The sequence below is a fragment of the Schistocerca gregaria genome, chromosome 3 (genome assembly GCF_023897955.1).
Source record: "Schistocerca gregaria isolate iqSchGreg1 chromosome 3, iqSchGreg1.2, whole genome shotgun sequence".
NCBI classification, from domain to species: domain Eukaryota; kingdom Metazoa; phylum Arthropoda; class Insecta; order Orthoptera; family Acrididae; genus Schistocerca; species Schistocerca gregaria.
In genome coordinates this window covers 538,266,647-538,289,063 of record NC_064922.1, presented here as the reverse complement: position 1 = coordinate 538,289,063, position 22,417 = coordinate 538,266,647, and the positions used below count along the sequence as shown (strand labels likewise).

Genomic DNA, 22,417 nt, shown 5'->3' with positions numbered 1-22,417 from the left:
AGTTTGCAGTGAATGATGTTATAGTTTTCATATTTCATGACAAATGGCTCTGGCTACATTTGCTGTTAGCCAACACCAATTAAATGTTTGACCTACTTCAAAATGATACTGAATGCTGGTCTGACCTGCCAGAGGTGGCAGTCATGTGTGTGTGAGGTGTGCTGCCTGTGTGAATGAATGTGTGTGTGTTTCTTTTTCTGACAAAGGCTTTGGCCAATACCTAATGTGGAAACGTCTTTTAGTTGTGCCTGTCTACAGCTTAATGAGTATCTTTACAGTAAGTAGCAGTCCGACTTTTCTTTACATTGTTGATATACAAGGAAAAGTGTAATTCATATTGCGGGTGTCTTCATTATTTGTTACTTTTCATACTGTAACTCCTAAGATTTCAATGTATTTTATGAATGAAGACTCCAGTAAATACAGGGTGTTTCAGAAAGGACTTTACAACTTTGAAAATTCATGTAAATTAATTCATAGTACCTGCAGAGGTGACTGTAGTGTCAACTTGTAGGGAAATACATCAAGTTTTGTCTTGCATAGTTCACTAATGTCGAATTAGTTCACTAATGCCAAATCATACTGTAAGGAGTGTTAGTGGCTGTTGCTTTAAAGATGGCTGCCTTCACTTTACCTGAGTATCTTAGGGGTGTGTTTTGGTTTGAAGAATCAAAGTTGGTGACAACAGTTCAGCATAATTTCCACACCAAGTACACTAAAGATCCTAGGGCTACAATTTATGAGTGGCATAAATGTTTTGTAGAAACAGGGTGCTCGGTACGACATGGTAAATCATCAGGTTGTCCAAGCACATCTGACGATGTTGTTAAGTGAGTGAGACAATGTTTTATCAACAGCCCTACAAAATCGACCCAGCATGCATCTTGTGAACTGCAAATCCCAAGTGTGACTGTTTGCCATGTGTTGAGAAACCATTTACATTTGAAACTGTACAGACTGGCGATCATACAAGTAATAAAATGCACTGATAAAATTGCTTGCAAGAACTTCTATATGGATATGCTAAATTGATTACATGAGGATGAACATTTCTTGGACAAAATCATCTTTTCTGATGAGTCAACTTTTCACTTAAGTGGCAGGGTTAACACATGTAACTGTAGGATTTGGGGTAGTGAAAATCCACATCAAACGTTGAAACATGTTCGTGATAGCCCTAAACTGAACATCTTTTGTGCATTGAGCAAGAACAAAGTGTAAGGCTCCTTTTTTTCCCATGAGAGTACTATCTATGGGATAGTGTACGTGGATATGTTACAATTTTTGAAACCACAGATCAATGATAATGACAAAGAACAAAAATGGTTTCTTTGTGCAAGATGGTGCACCACCCCACCACCTGGCTGATATCTGGGATTTTCTCAGTGACTGCTTTCCAGGTCAATGGATTGGCCATGATGCGCCAGTGGCATTGCCCCCATGTTCTCCACACCTGACACATACTTGATTTTTTTTATGGAGATTCATCAAGGATATCGTGTTTGTACCTCCTGAGCCAGCTTCGCTACCTGTACTTAGAGCAATAATTTACACTGCCACTGAGCAAGTTGCACCTGAAATGTTACAGTGAGTTTGGGAAGAAACATACTTCCAATGGGATTTGTGCAGGATAGTCTATGGAAGCCACATACCACATCTTTAGTTTAAGGTAAAACAACTTGATATGTTTCCCTCTAACCCCAGCTTCTTTCACTAAATTTATATGAATTTTTAAAATTGTAAAGTCCTTTTTGAAACACCCTGTATACATGCTACAATTTATAATATCATTCAGTAGCACTTTGGAAATAAAAATATAAAACATTTTTTGGTAGTGGACATTTTACACATTAGAACCACACCGTACTTACTTTTGATGAGAGACCATGTATTGTATTCAGATGCTGCAACTGTTCCTTAGCCATTCCAACCAAGCGGAATATTGGTTCTAGCCTCAGCCAAACCTTGTATGTTCTCTGGTGAATAATATCACACATCCTGAAAAAACAGAAGGGAATGGATAAACTTTAAGAACACATTTGAAGCTTTAATGACCTGGCAGGCAGTTATTGTCTGTATGTTCTATGGATCACACTTGTGACCTCTCACTAAGATGTGGAATGACTCATTTTATCATTTCAGCAGAATGTATGGTGGCATGCTGACTATATATAGTATTTCTTAATATTTATCTATGGCAAAGTGATGGATATTATAAATCATATCTCCTTCTAGTATTGTAATTATCAATGCTACTATTGTGATTGATCACTGACAACAGGGTTAATAAGGCAGTAGATATACCCTGGGGGTATTGTCCACGTGCCCAACTCATAACATTACAAGCAGCTGGTTTGACTGTCACAGATTGGTCTGAATCTGACAGCTTGGTTGTGGGCTAGTGTGAGTGTTTATTGAGGCAGCCAGCTGCCAGATGGACTGTGACATGCGAGCTGAGTGGAAGTAAAGGTGTCTAGCAAGCCGCAAGGCCCAATGGTTAATGGGGTTTTCCCAGGCAGAAAAAGGGGTGTGTTGCAGCAACATGGTCTAGTGACAAGCTAACATGGATGGACCTGCCATTTTAAATGTTGTCACTAATATAATTTTAATGAAAATGCATTAAATTCATTGCAAGTAAGCTAGAGAAAAACTGACAGCAGTTTTGGAGCCATGGCAATGGGGCAAGATCATTGAATGTAAATCCATGTCTGTAGCTTCAATAGTTAAAAATTGTTAACATTTTTCCATTATTGTTTATAATAAATTGTAACAATTGAATCCATAATGGAAGTCACACTTGTGATCACCAGATGTAAGAGGATAATGCCTGCAATATAATGAATAGATTATTTATCTTATTGAACAAATTGAAAGATGTTATAAACAATTTAGTTTATTAATGTATATAGTGCCATTACTATGAAATCCTCCACAGAGACACAAATGATCTTACCAGCATGAATTTCCATCTTTAGTATTCCAATAACTTTTGATGTGTATTTAATCCTCAAGCAGGCAAGCTGTGTCTTATAACATGAGCATGTGTATCACTTACTTTGTACACTTATAAAGAATAACTGTCTTTATGTTAGTAAGGTAAACATGTATGAGCAAAGTCAAAGTTTAATCTTAAATTAATTAAATAATCAAATGAGCTTTCATTATATCACTCTGTTCTGCATACAAGTGTTACTCCTCAGTAATGCCTGACTTTAAACATTGAACAGCACAGTTACATCAGCTACCAGCCAACTGCTCAATGAATTACTGATTATCTCAAAGAAGACTGTCTCGTTGCAGAATTGTGCTGCTACCTTGGGATCTGGGTTATTTTCTTGCATGGATCACAAAATTTTTTTCACCTACCTCAATGTTTATTTTCTATTATTGCTGTTCATTTGGACATGTGACAACACAACTTATCACTGTGTTAGCTGAGGCAATAATGAAGGAATAGGTACAGACTTACAATTGTAAAACAACAATGGAGCAATAGGAGACAATGTTATGTATGTCTGGCACATTTTATACATAAGTGCACTCACTCAATGGTTGACTGTAGATGTGATTTATAAAGTATGTCAGTTAGTGTTTTGACTCGAGTGCTTGATGTGGTGATCTATGTGCTTGACATTTGTTTAAAATTGTTGATATTTCAACAATTTAGTGTGAGTGGGTTTATTAAGAGATTGCATAATGGCTGAAAAGATTTTTATTATCATAAGTATTTATATGATTATTATGATAATTATGAATGGCGGTCAGGATGAGAGTATCTTCACTGCATCAACGGGTGGTCATATGATCAAACATTTGAATAAGTATGCAGGGCAGAGCCCACAGTCTTTCACCCATCTTCTTTGCATTTGCAGTTTTGGTGAGATATTTGATTTTGCTTTTGTCTGGAGATGGAAAAATTATGGGTTGTGTGTATGCCACAAATGCTATTTTTGTGTACTGGGTCTTGTACAATATTATTTAGAGCATGCTACTAGGTGTGAATGCTATGTCTGCACAAAGTAATACCAAAATTTGCACTGGTGATAGACAGTGAACACTAATTCACTGCGTTATTTGTATGTGTCCACCCATCACATACATTTTATTTTTCTAAAATGGGATTTATATCAAATGGATTTATTCTGCTAAATGTATTTATATCAAAGTTAAAATCAATATATTTAGAGCAATGTTATAATCCTTCAGGATTTCAACCAACAGATCCAACCTCAGTAAATTTTTTACTAAATTATTCTCTGTTGTCTCACTGTTAATATAAAGCTTCGGTATGATAATTATTATGCTGTGTTTTGTGTTAAAGAGTGACAATATACAGCCACTCCTTATTGATGTTGGCAAGCATGCTCACTGCCCATGCTCTGGGGGATGGGAAAAACACCACAAACTGTTTAAAGAGTTGTCTGAAAGAGGTTCTATAGTGGGACACTTCATATTTTCCTTATTACACACTTCTATGCAACAGATACCTTTCTCCTCAGTCATGAGTTATCAGAGAATATGATGACAAAAGTCTTTAGTAAATAGGGAAAGTAAGTTGAATTTTTAACACTGTCATCTCCAAAATATGATATTCATTATGCAAAAGTCATTGAAGATGTTTAAAAAGATCTATAACATATGGCTTCTAGTTCAGATTCTTATCAATATAAATATCTAAGAATTTTGAATATTCTTCTTCATTTTTTAATCTACCCTCAAGCTTTATTTCTCATGGTGTAGTCAAACCTTCTGAAGTACTTAATTGTACTGTGATGGGGCATTGTAATTTGACAGTAGGAAAAGGAAGAGAAGGAAAAGTAATAGGTGAATATAGACTGTGGGAAAGGAATGGAAGGAGGAGCCACCTGGTAGAATTTTGCACAGAGCATAATTTATTCATTGCTAACACTTGGTTTAAGAAACATGAAAGAGGGTTGTATACATGGAAGATACCCAGAGGCACCAGAAGGGTTCAGATTGATTGTGTAATAGTAAGACAGAGATTTTGGAACCAGATATTAAATTGTAAGACACATCCAGGGGCAGATGTGGACTCTGGCCACAATTTATTGATTATGAACTGTAGATTAAAACTGAAGGAATTGAAAAAGGTAGGAAGATATAGATGAAGGAGCAAGAGGTTGTTGAGAGTTTCAGAGGCAGCATCAGGCAACAATTTACTAGAACAGGGGAACTGAATAAAGAAGAAGATGAATGGGTAGCTTTGAGAAATTAGATAGTGTACACAGCAGCAGTCAAATATGTAAAAATACAAGGTCTTGTAGAAATCTTTGACTTCAACTGATGAAGGGTTAAAATATAAAAATTCAGCAAATGAAACAGGTGAAAGGGAATACAAATGTCTAAAAAAAGGGATTGACAGTAAGTGCAAAATGGCTAAGCAGGAATGGATGGAGGAATAATGTAAGGAGTCAGAAGCATACTTCATAAGGCAGAAGATAGATACCACCTCCAGGACAATTAAAGAGGCCTTTGGTGAAAAGAAAAGCAGCTGCATGAATATCAAGAGTTAGGCTGGAAAGCCAGTCCTCAGCAAAGAAGGGAAAGATGAAAGTTGAAGGACTATGTAGAGTGCCTCTACAAGGGAGATGAATTGAAGGCAATATTATAGAACTGGAAGAGGACATAGATGAACATGAGATGGGAGGTATTATAGTTAAAAAAATCATAGGGTAAAAATCATAGAGGGAGACAAGGAGATGTATACAGTAAGCAGATTCAAAAGGATGTAAGTTGCACTAGTTATTCAGAGATGAAGAGGTTTGCACAGGCTATAGTAGCATGGAGAGTGGCACTGAACCGGTCTCTGGACTGAAGACCACAACAACGACAACATGTGAGAAAAGCTACACTAAGATTTCAAAGTGGTGTCAACTACTTTTAAATCTTCAGAAATCTAAAATTGTGCTTTTCACAAAAACTAAAATATAATGTCCTATGACTACAAAATAATTGAGTCACAAATGGAATCAATCAACCCACACAAATATCTTGGTGTAACAATTTCTGCAAGTATAAGATGGAATGGTCACATAGACTAAGTTACAGGTAAAGCAAGTGGAGATGATGTTGTACTGGTGGACACTGGGAAAATGCAAGTATTAAACAAAGGAGATTGCTTACAAAACACTCATGAAAACTATTCCTGAATGTTCCTGAAGCGTGTGGGTTTCATACCAAATAGCACTAAAAAGAGATCCTGAATGTTTACAAAGAAAGCCAGCATGAATTGTCACACATTTGTTTGATCCATGAGAGAGTAACACAAAAATGTTGAAAATCTTGATCTGCACACACCTGAGGATAGATGACAAATATCCCGTGCAAGCCGTTCTCTGCACATAAATGAAACAGCAAGAATCCCTACTTAACTACAAAAAAGGAGTACTCCATGCCACAGTCTTCAAAGTGGTTTACAAAATATAGATGTAGATGTACCACGTTAGATAAATCTAAAAATGAGTGAGCAAGAGATTTTAAAGGTTGGGTCCTCCAAGTTTGTGTGTCTGCAAATAGATAGCAAACTGAAGTGGCACTACCATATTCAAGATCTGTGCAAAATATCAATCATGACAATGTTTTCCTAAGAAACATATCTAACAGCAGGGAGATGAACACAAAACAACATACTTTGACTATTTTCATGCACTTATGGCTTATGGTATAATATTTTGGGGAACTCAACCACTAGCAAAAAAAAAAAATGATCTATGCACAGAAGTAGTTTGTAAAAATTTAGTGTGAAGTCCATCCTAGACACTCGTGCAGAAAAAGATCCTTATAACCATTGATCAATATACTTTTTCCCTGATGTGCTTTGTTACTAAACATAACAAGTTACTCAAAGCCAGTGCTTGGTATCATAACTATACGAGAGTATGCAGATAATTAATGTGTCCAAATTTTTTATGTGACAATTCTTAAAACTTTTTAAATAAAACAAACATTATTACTGTAGATTAACATTCTACATGTTTATTCTTCACATCTACATATTTATTTCTCAACATAGTCACCCTGCTTACAAAGACGTTTCTGCCAAGGAGACATCAGTTTGTTGATACCATCACTGTACAATGATTGACTTTGTTGGTAGTGCTACAGCCTCTCCTCTGTTTGCACGACTTCATAACTATCAAGGTGAAGTCCTCAAAGGTGTTCTTTACATTTGGGAAACAGATGAAAATCAGATACGGCCAAGTTGGGACTTGTGTGTGGGCTGGCATTGTCATGCTAAAGGAGAGGATGCTCCATCTGTGGATGGGAGAGATCTTTTAAAATTGCCACACACTGTTTTTCATGTACTGAAATAGTTACATTATACACCACCATGTTACATGCTACACTTAAGAGCCCTCTAGTGGCATAGAGCTGCAAATATCTAGACATGAAGAATAAAGATACAGAATGTTAGTAATGTTTGTTTCATTTAAAAAGCTTTAATAGTGCTCACATAAAAATTTGAAGGTATTACTTTTCAGCATGCCCTTGTGACTCCCAGAGGAAACTTGATATTCCTTATGATCTAAGAAAAAAGTATGGTGCAGAAGGGGGTTCTGTACAGTAGGACCAAGAGATTCAATTCCCTCCCATCACAAATTAAACATTTAGTTGGGAACATGCCAAAGTTTAAAGAAAAACTGAGATTATAGCCTTTAGATGTGTGTACAATGCATAATACTTGCATTGTAATACACCTGTAATTTAAACAGTTGATTTAACAAAAATTATGATCACTGAATGTAATGAATAATTTCTTTTAGTAAGCTTAAACCTATTTTGTGGTCAATATGGTGGATTCATCAGTCTTTGTTTAAGTACAGTGTAACTCAGGTTTATATACTTCTGTATATTCCTAAGTGAGGCAATGTACAGTAGATTATATGATAAACTGCCATAAGATAAATGTACTTACATACTAAATATAAAATTAAATATTGACTCATTCTGTGTTCAGTGATTTGTTCACATAGGGAAATTGAAATAAATACAGAAGTTGAGGGGGTGTTACTTGTAAAAGAGATTAGATGCCCAAATAGCTGGTAAATTATTGACAGCAATTGGGTAATAAAAGTAATTCTAAATGGAGCTAATGAAATGTTCTTAATTAATCATGCCCAGCACAAGTTTCCAATCAAGTGATATACATAAAGGAAGCTGGGTGTCACTGGATGGAAAGACAGTTAATCAGAAAGATCACACTGAAATTGACATCAAAGCAAAGAACTGGTTGATAGATGTAAAGACAGCATGGGGTGCAGAGTGCAGGAGCAAAGAACTCATAGTCAGAGTTAGAAACAATGTTAAGAAAGTAGTTCATTAGCACATAATTTGCTCAAAGGTACTACAAAGAACTTCAGTTCCAGCTCAGCAACTGCTATGAAATTCTGCAGGAAGAGGAATCACAACCCAGAAGAATATGACTATGAAGTCTTTCATGACGGAGTCCTTGCATAAAAAGTTCTCGGTTTACTTGCCGCATAAAATGACTTCATAGTCATATTAGTTTCCTCTATGGAGAGGATGTAGTGTGCAGTGTTCATCAGCTGGAGAAGCTGTGATTGAAACAGTCACAGGTGCTGAGTAATCTGGCTTTTCTACAATGTTGTTGTGACAAGGAGGTTGTACCAAATTTTGCAGTTGTCGAACATCACATCCAAACTGCTGCATTGAACAAAATTTTGTGGAAGACAAGTCATGCGATCATCAGGGAGAGGATACATCATATGAGGTATGAACTGGATGCCAACACTCGCTCCTTATATAGTTGCCATCTGTTTTTGTCTGCCATTTTGTCACCTTGAGACTGGGAGTGGGTAAATATGACCTTGGCTGCACATCAGTGAGCTAATTTAAGCAAGACTAGAGCAAACCAGGCTGATAAATTTGTGCGTCTTAACCATGGAAAAGGAATTTCTGGGTCTGGAAAAGGAATTTCTGGGTTGCATTGTTATCAACTTCTCTGACAAGGAAATTGATGATGCCACCATCTCAGTTCTCAGTAAGGAGCTGAACTTTTCTCCAGCTCCACAAAAGCTACCAATGGGCGAGATTATCAGTGGAGTAGAACAAGTGGTTTGGCACCTTCCTGAAGAGGTAGCAGATGAGATAAGACTTGCCACCAGTCAGATTTTAGCAACAGCCAAGCCTCCTAAGTCCAACGTAAGTAGAGTGGAGAAACTGGCATTGAAATCATTGGGGGAAAGATGAAGAGTTAGTTGTGCTACCAGCTGACAAAGAGAATGCCACAGCTATCCTCAATGCTACTGATTATAATAAGAAAGTGGCCCTATTATTGGAAGATACAATGTTCCAGATTCTTAAACAGGTTCCCACAGCAGCACTTAGCAGTAAGACAGGGGAGCTATTGAAGAACTCTGGCCTCCCAGAAGAACTAGTCAAGAATCTATGACCAAGAGCACCAAGGCCACTCAGGTTATACGGTCTACCCAATGTCTATAAGGATGGATTCCCATTGAGACCTATTGTTGGTGCTATTGGGTCTCCTACATATCGGTTGGCAAAATACTTACCCAAATTATTAGCACCTATAGTCAGCCACTGTAGCCATCATATTAACGACTCAAAACTTTTGTTGACATTATAAAGCAGACGAGGACAGGTCTGAATGACATCATGATCAGCCTAGATGTGGTCTCTTTGTTTACGAAGGTACCGGTGGAAGATAAATTAAAGCTTTTGGCTGCTCATTTCTCTGCTGAACTACTGAAGTTATTTTGACACACTTTGATGACCACCTATTTTTTGTATGGTGGAAAATATTATGAAATGACTGATGGAAGAGCCATGGGTTTGCCACTGTTACCAGCCATAGATAACCTTTTCATGGAAGATTTCGAAGAATGAGCATTGAACAGTGCTCCCTTATGTCCATCCTGCTTCTTCAAATGTGTTGACGATAAATTTTTAATCTGGGCACATGGCAATGAGGCATTGCAGCAGTTTGTTGATCATTTGAATGGTATAAACCAGAACATAAGATTCATAGTGGAGGTGGAGAAGGATGGGAAGTTACCCTTCTTAGATGTACTGGTGGAGCGAAAATCAGATGGATGTCTCGGACATTCTATGTACAGAAAACTGACTCATACAGATTTATATCTAAATGCACATAGTTGTCAGAACCCAACTCAGAAGAGAGCTATGCTGAATACCTTGGTACACAGAGCAAGGACTATTTTGGATAAGGATCATCTCAGCTCCGAGATTAACCATCTGATGACATTATTCAGAAAAAATGGATATTCTGATCATGATATCAGATCTACTCTGGCGAAGAAACGTAGGAAGGATGCTGTTTGAACAGATCAAGAGGACCAACACATTGTGTGGCTACCATTCGGCGGTGCAATGATGAGCAAGATTGGTAGAGTTCTGAGCCAGCAGGGAATCAGACCAGTCTTCCGGCTACCCAGGAATATTAAGGAAATGTTGCGACTCATGAAAGATAATCTCGGCCTGAAAGTACCAGGAATTTACAGCATTCTTTGCAAGTGAGCAAAAATTATGTGGACCAGTCTATAAGAACTGTTGCCGATCGCTGTGTGGAATGTGGAACATCACCATCACCTGAAATACAGGTATCTAGAAAAATCAGTAGTGGCTGAGCACAGTTTGTTAAATAAAGATAAGATTCTATTCAATGAAACAGGAATACTTGCTCACGCTTCAAACTACTGGGACTCTGTCATCAGGGAAGCAGTTTAAATTAGGCTATGTGAAAATAATTTCAACAGAGACTCCGGATATGCACTCAGCAATTCATGGAAGCGTGGAGTTGATAAAGAAAGAGCGCAGAGGGAGACTTCTTACATTCCTCGCAGTTCTCCACCTGTTGAGATGGATGGCACTGCAAGCAACGCTGGATAAGGTGCACAAACAAAATCTATGGACATAGAGGCCATCACCTCTGTATGCACTATTTGCACCATGACATTATCCAGCCAATGAGAAGGAGAGGTGGCTACAAGGTGCAGATTTTGCACAAGCCAAATGATAGTTTGAAGAAGTACAGAGGACTACCTGAGCAACCCTGAGGAGAGCAAAGAGAATGAATGTCAGAGAAATGGTAGGATAGGCTCAACAATATTTCTTGAGGAAAGAGGCACAAAAGATGTACCATAAAGTTAACTTCTTAACAAGGGATACCAAAGCCACCAAAAATTTGTCAAGGACATTAATGGGACTATACTCATCAATGAGCTCCACATTTCTGAGAGATGGAAACAATACTTCACAGGGCTCCTCAATAGTGATGCATCTAAAGATGTTTTCAAATTTCAGTCCCCTGACATTGTAGATTTAAAGCTTCATGACAGATTAAAACTGTGTGCTGGAACAAGAGTCAAATTCGGGACCTTTGCCTTTCGCGGACAAGTGCTCTACCATCTGAGCTACCCAAGCATGACTCGCGCCCAATACTCACAGCTTTACTACTGCCAGTACCTCATCTCCTACTCATTCTGGAAACATCCCCCAGGCTGCAGCTAAGCTATGTCTCTGCAATATCCTTTCTTCCAGGAGGGCTAGTTCTGCGAGGTTCACATTAGAGCTTCTATGAAGTTTTGAAAGTAGGAGATGAGGTACTGGCAGAAGTAAAGCTGTGAGGATGGTCCATGAGTCATGCTAGGGGTAGCTCAGATGGTAGATCACTTGCCTGCGAAAGGCAAAGGTCCTAAGTTTGAGTCTTGGTCCGGCACACAGTTTTAATCTGCCAGGAAGTTTCATATCAGCGCACACTCCACTGCAGAGTGAAAATCTCACTCTGGATTGTAGATTTAGATTATCCACAACCTAATACACTGGAGGAAATAAAGTATCAGATAATGAAGCTGAAGAAGAACAAAAGTCCAGGAGAAGATGGAATATAGTCAGAAATCATTCAAACTGTAGGAGAGAGACTCCACAAGATTATCCACCAACTAATTCAGATGATTTGGATTTTGGAGGAGATCCCAGAAGAATGAAGACAGTGGTCATCAGTCCCATACACAAGAAAGGTGACAAAATGGAATGCATCAACTACAGAGGAATTGTCCTCCTGAACATCTGCTATAAAATCTTGTTCAACTGCATCCTCGATAGAATCCAGCCATTTGCAAAAGAAATGATGGGTGAAAATCAGAGGATTTTCAGATAGGGCCATTCTACTGCCAACAACATCTATGTACTGCAACAGCTCACTGAGAAGATGTGGGAATGTGGAGAAGATATGCAGGTGCTCTTCATAGATTTTAAGAAGGCATATGACTGCATCCACCAGGTAAGCCTGATGAATTATCTAACTGAGTTTGGGATACCCAAGAAACTCATCAGCCCAATTCAAATTTGTATAACTGAGTCAAAAGCCAAAGTAAAGCTTGGGATCCAAATCATGGAGAGCTCTACATAAACAAACAGGTTTGAGATAAGGAGGTGGTGTGTCACCAATATTGATCAATCTGTCTCTCAAAAAGATAATGGGGAAAGCTTCCCATAAGAACACTGGGGGGGGGGGGGGATTGAGGCAGAGGGAGAGAAAAGCAGACATCTTGCAACTGCCGACAATGTGGCCTTGTTGTCCAGATCTGTGGAAGAACTGATGCGGATAAGCAGTGAGCAGAATTGGTCTTCTTGTGAACGAGTTGAAGACCAAGTATCTGATGATGTGCAGAATTTATGTCTATTCAGGAGACCCACTCCAGCCTCTGTTTATCTGAACCCAATCATACAAAAGGGGTCATAATTTTAAATAACTGGAGGTAATGTTTACATAATATGCATCATGTGAGGCTGAAATCAAATGAGGATCTGAGCCACAAACCAATCATACTGCAGTTTGAGCCAGCTTTTTAAATCACACAGTTTCTCAAGGAACTGCAAACTCCAGCTGTACAAAACACTGATCCAACCCGTAGGGCTGTATGGTTGTGAAACTTGGGAGTCTCTAGAAAATACTTAAATAAACTTCTTGGTTTTGAGAAAAAATGCCTTAAGTAAGATCTATGGTCTGGCACATGATAAGGTCACTGGAGGATAGAGGGTCTGGCATAATTATGGGCTGGATGAAATGTACAATAGACCATACATTGTAAGCTTGAGGCAAAGCAGACAACTTGTTTGGGCAGGATATGTCACTCGAATGAATAAAAACTGATGGCCTTTCAAAACCATTGATTTTTCTCTTTGTGGAAGAAGACCACTGGGAAGACCAAAGAAAAGATGGAGAGATGGAATCCATGAGGACTTGCTGCAGATCAGATAGAGGGTGACTGGCAACAGAAGGCACATAACTGAACCCAGTGGAAGAGGAGCATTGTAGCTGTGTATGGTCCTTCTGGGCCTTCATGTTAGGTAAAGCAACTGAAGTAACTAACCATGCCAATTTATTTGACTACTAAAAGCTAGCTGATTTCAGAGGAGTATTGGGCATAATTCTGTGCTGGCACATGATACTCCTTAATTTATGAGAAGAGTACGAGAGCTGTCATTGATGTGAGTGTTGTGAATTACAAGTCTGAATTTGTATAATTTTACCTTTCATATGACCACAAACAAAATTATTCTCTAACTATTAATTTTCATAAGTGGATTGTTTTGGCCTTGTAAAAGCAAACAGAAATTTTGTTCACTCATACACAATTTTATGTGAATTACTATTAACCATCTCAAATCACCTCATTTTCAATGGGACTTTAAACCCTAATGTTCCATTTTTTGTTTTGCCAGTATGAAGAAGTCTCTCAAGAGACAAGAGAGATGGAAGAGGTTCAAGATGTAGAAGTGTAATGGAAATTAGCTGGTATCAAAAGAATCTATGTGATGACTACTAGTTTACATTGGTAAAGTGAAATGAAATATACCAGTATGTTTCACTTTATTTACATGGAACATGGTGGTATATTTTCCAGGTGTTAACCAAACAGGGACTGATTGCAAAATTGTAAGGAATGTACAACACAAGTATGAAATATGTGTTGCCTGCTATGCCTGTATTATTCAGTTCAGGGATCTAGCATACAGTAATGACAATTATGTGTTTGTGTATGAAGGCACTCCATAATACTATTATTACATTTTTACAACAGTAAATAAATTCAAGAATATAGTACTTATTTGAAATAATAATGTGGAGGAGGGAATATGAACTTAACAGAGCCGGGAACAGCTCAATTAAAAGAAATCAGTTAAACTACAGGAATAAAACTAGGGATACCTGTGGTCACGAAGACAATGTCTTGGTTAGATGGGACTCTACTCCCTGAGGAGCCAGAAATTTGTTATTTGTGGAGAAAATTGCCCAAACTGGCTGTCATTACTATGATTAAAATGTGATTTTGTTTTGTATTCTTCATTGCTGTGCAGTTTTGGATGTATGGTTTAAAAAGCTGACTCAGATTGAAGATGACTGGTATGTGGCTCATATCCTCATTTTGATTTCTGCCTCATATGATCCATATTGTGTAAAGATTACCCTCCACTTTCAACTGATCACACAAACTTACTTGGAATAAAATCAAAACTTACATTGGACATAATCTGTTAAAACAACAATTGGCCAAGACAGAAGCAGCAACAAGGAAGTAACCAATTTTGTGACTTACGAGCTCCTAACCAGGAGCAAATTGTATAACTTTATCTGTGAGTTTTGATAGCCTAGTTTTTTAGTTTCTGCATGTTAATTTAATATCTAATAAACACAGTTCTTGCATTTTTGCCAGGGTCTACAGTAGAGCTCCACAACACATGTCGATAGTCTGTTTTTCTGAGTAGTGAAGTTTTTATATGATTGTTATGTGTGGATGTAACTCGAGTTGGTGACACTTCACTCTCAGCTCCAGGCTCAGATGGCTTCAGTTACACAGTTTGAAGCTGCCATGGATGGGATTATTGGTAGTTGGGAGTTCCAATGTTAGGCATGTTATAGGGTCCCTTAGGGACAGGAAGGGGAAGAAAGCCTATATGTACTTTGAGGACATACCAGGTGGAGTCATTCCAGACATGGAATGGGTCCTTCTGGACGCCATGAAGAGCACAGGGTGCAGTCATCTGCACGTGGTGGCTCATGTCGGTACCAGTGATGTGTGTCACGTGGATCAGAAGAGATTCTCTCTGGTCTCTAGTGGCTAACCGAAGTGGTAAAGGCTGCCAGTCTCACTTGTGAGATTTATTAACTTACTACTCATGGATAAGTACAAGGATTTGTTTTGAATAGTTTACATATTGATCATTTCCCCTTATAACATTGTGGGAAACAGTTATATACAATAGGCTTACAGATAAAAAAATTATGTTGCTTTTCTTTTCTTTTTCTTTTTCTTTTCTTTTCTTTTTTTTTTTTTTTTGTACATGTAGATACCATTTATACAAATGAAAGTATTCTACTCCCCTGAGAGCAATTCCTTAATACTATAAAACACTTATTACTGAGGAACTCCTTCAAGGCAATTTCAAAGCAGCTTCCACTTAAGCTTTTTAATTTTTTGGAAGTTTGTTATAAAATTTGATTCCCATGTAATAGGAGCTCTCTCTGCACTTTTTGTATTATTTCTTTCCAGGTGATAATCATCATCCCTCCTAGTATTGTACACGTGCACTTCTCTACTTAGATGATTGTACTGCTTGTATTTCAGCATCAGCTGAACAGTTTTATAAATATATAGTGATGGAAGTGTTAGCAGTTCCTTAATTTTGAAAACTGCTTTGCAGGACTTATTATATCTAAGCCTACACATGATCCTAACTGCCTTTTTTTAAAGTATGAATACCCTGTGACTTCTGAAATTTTCCCGGTGTATTTGTTCTTCTAATAATTTCCGGGTATGCAGCCGGATCCCGTCGACATTCTGCCACGATATTTCGGCCCAGAGACGTCCGGCCATCATCAGGTGAGTACACAACTACTGAAGAGCCCAGGTGCAGTCGTGGTATTTATACCGATTCGATCAATTTTATTTCTGAACTATCATCATACAACACTCCATCGCATTTCATCTTGTTTGTGGTGTATTTGAAATTCCATTAAATTTGTTTAATTGATGTTTAAGCTTAAGTGATTGTTTTCGAAGTAATTCTGCAATCCAAATAAGACACCAGAACAACTTTGGGCCAAATCATTCTCGTTGGTTTCCCAGTTAACAACGGTTGTGTAATCCGCATAGTTAAGTACCTTGCTGTTGTGTTTTGTGGGCAGAACATTTACATATAGTATGAGCAATAAAGGACGCAGAACTGACCCTTGGGGCACACCATACTTCACTATAGCTGGACTGGAGCTGTACTTCTTAATAACATTGCCCACTTTGTATGTGACTTGTGTGACCCGATATCTGTCTTGTAGGTATGACTGTATGAGACTTTTGGCTATTCTTCTGATACCATAAGTTTTCAGTTTTCAAGTAGCAGCACATGAGATACTATTTCGAATGCACATGATAAATCTAGGAACAATCATGCCACCCTTTCTTTTTCATCTGTTGTTGTTGTTGTGGTCTTCAGTCCTGAGACTTGTTTGATGCAGCTCTCCATGCTACTCTATCCATTGCAAGCATCTTCATCTCCCAGTACCTGCTGCAACCTACATCCTTCTGAATCTGCTTAGTGTATTCATCTCTTGGTCTCCCTCTATGATTTTTACCCTCCACACTGCCCTCCAATACTAAACTGATGATCCCTTGAAGCCTCAGAACATTTCCTACCAACCGATCTCTTCTTCTAGTCAAGTTGTGCCACAAACTTCTCTTCTCCCCAATCCAAATCAACACTTCCTCATTAGTTATGTGATCTACTCATCTAATCTTCAGCATTCTTCTGCAGCACCACATTTCGAAAGATTCTATTCTCTTCTTGTCCAAAATATTTATCATCCATGTTTCACTTCCATACATGGCTACACTCCATACAAATACTTTCACTGACACTTAAATCTATACTCGATTTAACAAATTTCTCTTCTTCAGAAATGCTTTCCTTGCCAGTTATTTTGCTCCCCAAATAGCAAAACTCCTTTACTACTTCAAGTGTCTCATTCCCTAATCTAATTCCCTCAGCATCACCTGACTTAATTCGACTACATTCCATTATCCTCATTTTGGTTTTGTTGATGTTCATCTTATATCCTTCTTTCAAGACACTATCCATTCCGTTCAACTGCTCGTCCAAGTCCTTTGCTGTCTCTGACAGAATTACAATGTCATCGGCGAACCGCAAAGTTTTTATTTCTTCTCCATGGATTTTAATACCTATTCTGAATTTTTCTTTTGTTTCCTTCACTGCTTGCTCAATATACAGATTGAATAACATCGGGGAGAGGCTACAACCCTGTCTCACTCCCTTCCCAACCACTGCTTTCCTTTCATGCCCATCAACTCTTATAACTGCCATCTGGTTTCTGTACAAATTGTAAATAGCTTTTCGCTCCCTGTATTTTACCCCTGCCACCTTCAGAATTTGAAAGAGAATATTCCAGTCAACATTGTCAAAAGCTTTCTCTAAGTCTAAAAATGCTAGAAATGTAGGTTTGCCTTTCCTTAATCTTTCTTCTAAGATAAGTCGTAGGGTCAGTATTGCCTCACGTGTTCCAACATTTATGCGGAATCCAAACTGATCTTCCCCGAGGTCGGCTTCTACAATTTTTTCCATTCATCTGTAAAGAATTCACATTAGTATTTTGCAGCTGTGACTTATTAAACTGATAAGTTGGAATTATTATATTCTTCTTGAAGTCTGAGGGTATTTCACCTGTCTCATACATCTTGCTCACCAGATGGTAGAGTTTTGTCATGACTGGCTCTCCCAAGGCTGTCAGTAGTTCTAATGGAATGTTGTCTATTCCCGGGGCTTTGTTTCGACTCAGGTATTTCAGTGCTCTGTCAAACTCTTCACACAGTATCATATCTCCCATTTCATCTTCACCTACATCCTCTTCCATTTTCAAAATATTGTCCTCAAGTACATCACCCTTGTATAGACCCTCTATATATTCCTTCCACCTTTCAGCTTTCCCTTCTTTGCTTAGAACTGGGTTTCCATCTTAGCTCTTGATATTCATACAAGTGGTTCTCTTTTCTCCAAAGGTCTCTTTAATTTTCCTGTAGGCAGTATCTATCTGACTCCTAGTGAGATAAGCCTCTACATCCTTACATTTGTCCGCTAGCCATCCCTGTTTAGCCATTTTGCACTTCCTGTCGATCTCATTTTTGAGACGTTTGTATTCCTTTTTGCCTGCTTCATTTACTGAATTTGTATATTGCTTCTTCCATCAATTAAATTCAATATTTCTTCTGTTACCCAAGGATTTCTAGTAGCCCTCGTCTTGTTTCCTACTTGATTCTTTGCTGCCATTCTTCTTCTACTGTATTTGTTTCCCCCATTCTTGTCAATTGTTCCATTATGCTCTCCCTGAAACTTTCTACAACCTCTGGTTCTTTCAGTTTATCCAGGTCCCATCTCCTTAAATTCCCATTTCATCTAATCTCATAAATATCATATGTACTACATCACATATGGCAGATGATGTTGAATAGCCTTTGCTAAAACCATGTTGGGTATCTCGTAGCACTTTTTCTTTGACAAGAAATTTTTCTAACCGTAGTGAAACAACCTTTTCTAATACTTTGCTTAGGATTGGAATTAAGCTAATGTTTTTGACTTTGTCAATACTACCTTTTTTGTGCAATGGCTTGACTATTGTATTTTAATTCAGATGGAAACACACCTTTATTCAGACTTTCATAGAAGAGGTGGATCAGAACAGGGATGAGTGAAAGTTTGCATTGTTGTAATATAATAGAGGAGATTTCATCCCATCCCGTAGAGAATTTGTTTTGCATTTTATTTATGATTCCCTCTACTTCATTGTATCTGTTTCATACATAAACACTGATTTTTGTACCTGGTAAGGAGTTTTGTAGTCATCAGTGTCAGAGGTCATACACATGTTACCTGAATTTATAAAGTGGGTATTAAAAACATTGCTGATCATATATGGATCTGAAATATTTACAGTACATTATCAGTGATTAGTTGGATATTGTTGACACTAGGCTTTGGTTTTATGATTTTCTCATTTACACAGTTCCATACTGATTTTCATAAGTTATTTGAGGTAGAAATTTTTTGCTGTATAATTTTCTTTGTGTATACATTCAGTGCTTGTTTATAGGCCTTTCGATATGTTTGGTAGTTGTCCCTAGTTGATGTGTCCGGGAACTCTTTATATATTTTTCAAGTAATAAACATTTTCTTCTTCAGCTGTTTTACTTCTGAAGGAAGTCTCATAGAGTAACTGGACATGTTACATTAAAATGGGCAAAGCAAGTGTTATAAATGTTATTCCATTTGTCTGCAACATTTTCTGCACAATATATATCATTCCATGTCTCAGACTGCAGTGTGGACTCCAACTTCTCTAAACATTTTTCATTTGTACATCTTATTTCCATCGGCTCATATGTACTTTGTGAATCGTACATATTCAGTATTTCCATTGTCTGGCAAAGATGATCAGAGAGGTGAAGGTTTATTAAGTCAACTCTGCAGTTATCTAAGTTAGTGTAAAAGTGATCTATACAGCTAGAGGTTGGCCCATTAACTCTGTCTGACAAGTTATAGCTACACAGAATATCATTTACTTTTTCATAATCTTTAGTATAGTTTGAGGAATCTGTATTAAAATCACCAGCTATAACAATACCTATGTTCTTATACTTATTACATACAGTTTCTACCATTTTTCCATGTTTTGTAAGAAATTTTCCACAATACTACTAGGAGATTTGTACAGGCCTATAACGATAAGAGCACTTTTTTTTACCAACAGCTTTATTGCTGAAATTTCAAAAGCCATTTCCACACTAAGTTCTGTGCTAAAATCTAGTTTTGTGACATTTAGATGGTCTTTACAATATATGGCAACTCCCCCACTTTTATGTTCTGTTTGACAGAAATTACTACTCGGCGTATACTTGTCAAATTTAGTCATTGTAATTAAAGTATTAGACAATCCATGTTCTGTAAGAATAACTACATCTGCATTTTCCTTAGTTAGTGCTAACTGTAATTGTATGCACTTTTTGACTGGGTACTGAATGTTTTGATGTAACACTTTGACAGATGACGGCATAGCTCACCATTTGTAGCATAGTTGACAGGACTGACTGTGTACCTCTGGTACAGAGCCAAGTGAAGGGTCTGAATCAGAGGCTCAGTTGGTTCTGTGACCAGTAGGCTGCAGATTCCTCAACTTGAATCATAGGATGGTTGAATTTCGGGTTCAGCTGAACACGTCAGGAGTCCATTACATGCAGGTAGCAAGGACTGTGTGGCATGGACTGAGCAGTTTTTTAGGTTAGAGGCTCTTGGGAAAATGCTAAAAGGGCTTCATTCTCAAAGGGTGCAGGCTGAACAAAGGAAGAACATAGATACAGGAACCGTCGGTGTAACAGTTGTAAATTGTTGTAGCTGTATTGGAAAAGTACCAGAGCTCCATGCACTAATAGAAAGCACTGATGTTCAAATTGTTATATGCACTGAGAGCTGGTTAAAGCTGGAGATAAGTTCAGCCAAAAATTTTTTGAGAAATCTAAAAAGCATTCTCTGAAAATTACTCCGAGCAGTTAGTTCATGAGCCCATGGGAACAGTAAATGGTTGTGAAAACACACTTGACCTCTTAGCAATGAATAATGCTAAGCTAATAACAAGCATCAAAATGTATACAGGGAACAGTGAACACATGGTTGTTTTAGTGAGCTTGAATATTGTAACCCCTGAATCCTCCAAAAATAAATAAAAAATGTTCCTATATACACCTATTCAAAAAAGTAGATAAACATTCACTTGACACCTTCCCGAGAGACAATCTCCACCCCACCCAAATTAACAATGTAGTTGTAGACCAAATGTGGCTTGAATTCGATGAAATAGTAGTGGCAGCAGTTGAGAGATTTATACCAAATAAATTAACAAATGACAGAGCTCATCCTCATTGGTACACTAAATGGGTCAGAACACTGTTGCAGGAAAAAAAAAAAAAAAAAAAAAAAAAAAAAAAAAAAAAAAAAAAAAAAAAAAAAAAAAAAAACATGCCAAATTTAAATGGATGCAAAAATCAAGCTCAAAATTTAGCACAGACGTTGATGCAAGATGCTTATAATTGTTTCCACAATGAAACTTTGTCTCAAAACTTGGCAGAAAATCTAAAGAGATTATGGTTGTATGTGAAGTGTGCTAGCAGCAAGATGCAATTAATGCTTTCTCTGTGCAATAGCAACGGAAATACTATAGACGACAGTGCTGCCAAAGCAGAGTTGCTAAACACAGTCTTCCAAAATTCCTTCCCCAAAGCAGAAAGTAAATATTCTAGAATTTGAATTAAGAACAGCTGCCAACACGAGTAATGTAGACATAGATATTCTCAGAGTAGTGAAGCAACTTAAATCACTTAACAAAAGCAAGTCTTCTGGTCCAGTTAGGTTCCTTTCAGAGTGTGCTGATACAATAGTTCCATACTTAACAATCATATACAACCATTCATTCAAGGAAATATCTGTACCCAAAGACTGAAAGTTGCAAGGGTCACACCAATATTCAAGAAAGGTAGTAGGAGTAATCTGTTAACTACAGATACATATCATTAACTTTGATATGCAGCAGGATTTTGGAACATATATTGTGTCTGAACATTATGAATTACCACAAAGAGAATGGTCTACTGACACACAGTCAACACAGATTTAGAAAACATCATTCTTGTAAAACACAACTAGCTCTTTACTCACATGTAGTGTTGAGTGCTGTTGAAAAGGAATTTCAAATTGATTCTGCATTTCTAGATATCCAGAAGGCTTTTGACATTATACTACACAAGTGGCTTGTATTGAAATTGTGTGCTTATGGAATATCATCTCAGTTATTTGACTGTGTTCGTGATTTCCTGTCAGAGAGATCACAGTTCATAGTAATTGATGAAAGTTATAGAGTAAAACGTGTGATTTCTGCATTCCCCAAGGTAGTGTTATACACCCTTTGCTGTTCCTTATCTACATAAACAATTTAGGAGACACTCTGAACAACCACCAGGTTGTTTGCATTTATCATCTAATAAAATTATCAGAAGATCAAAACCAACTGCAACACAATTTAGAAAATATATCTGTATGGTGCAGAAATTGGTAATTGGCCCTAAGTAGTGAAAAGCGTGAGGTCATCCACATGAGCACTAAAGTGAATCTGTTAAACTTTGGTTACATGATAAACCAGTCAAATGTAAAGGCCATGAATTCAACTAAATTCCAAGGAATTACAATTACAAGCAACTTAAATTGGAAGGAACACATAGAAAATGTTGTGGGGAAGGCTAACCAATGACTGGTTTTATTGGCAGGATGCTTATAAAAT

The 22,417-nt window shown here is 37.5% G+C and overlaps 1 protein-coding gene across 1 annotated transcript in view; it reads right to left on the bottom strand.

The window, feature by feature from the left end:
• LOC126354378 (cytochrome P450 4g15-like) overlaps nucleotides 1–22,417 on the bottom strand; it is a 141,257-nt gene that overhangs the window by 45,643 nt on the left and 73,197 nt on the right. The window contains exon 7 of the mRNA XM_050003978.1: nucleotides 1,872–1,998. Within this exon, the coding sequence (XP_049859935.1) occupies nucleotides 1,872–1,998 (127 nt within the window). The remainder of the gene's footprint in view (nucleotides 1–1,871; nucleotides 1,999–22,417) is intronic.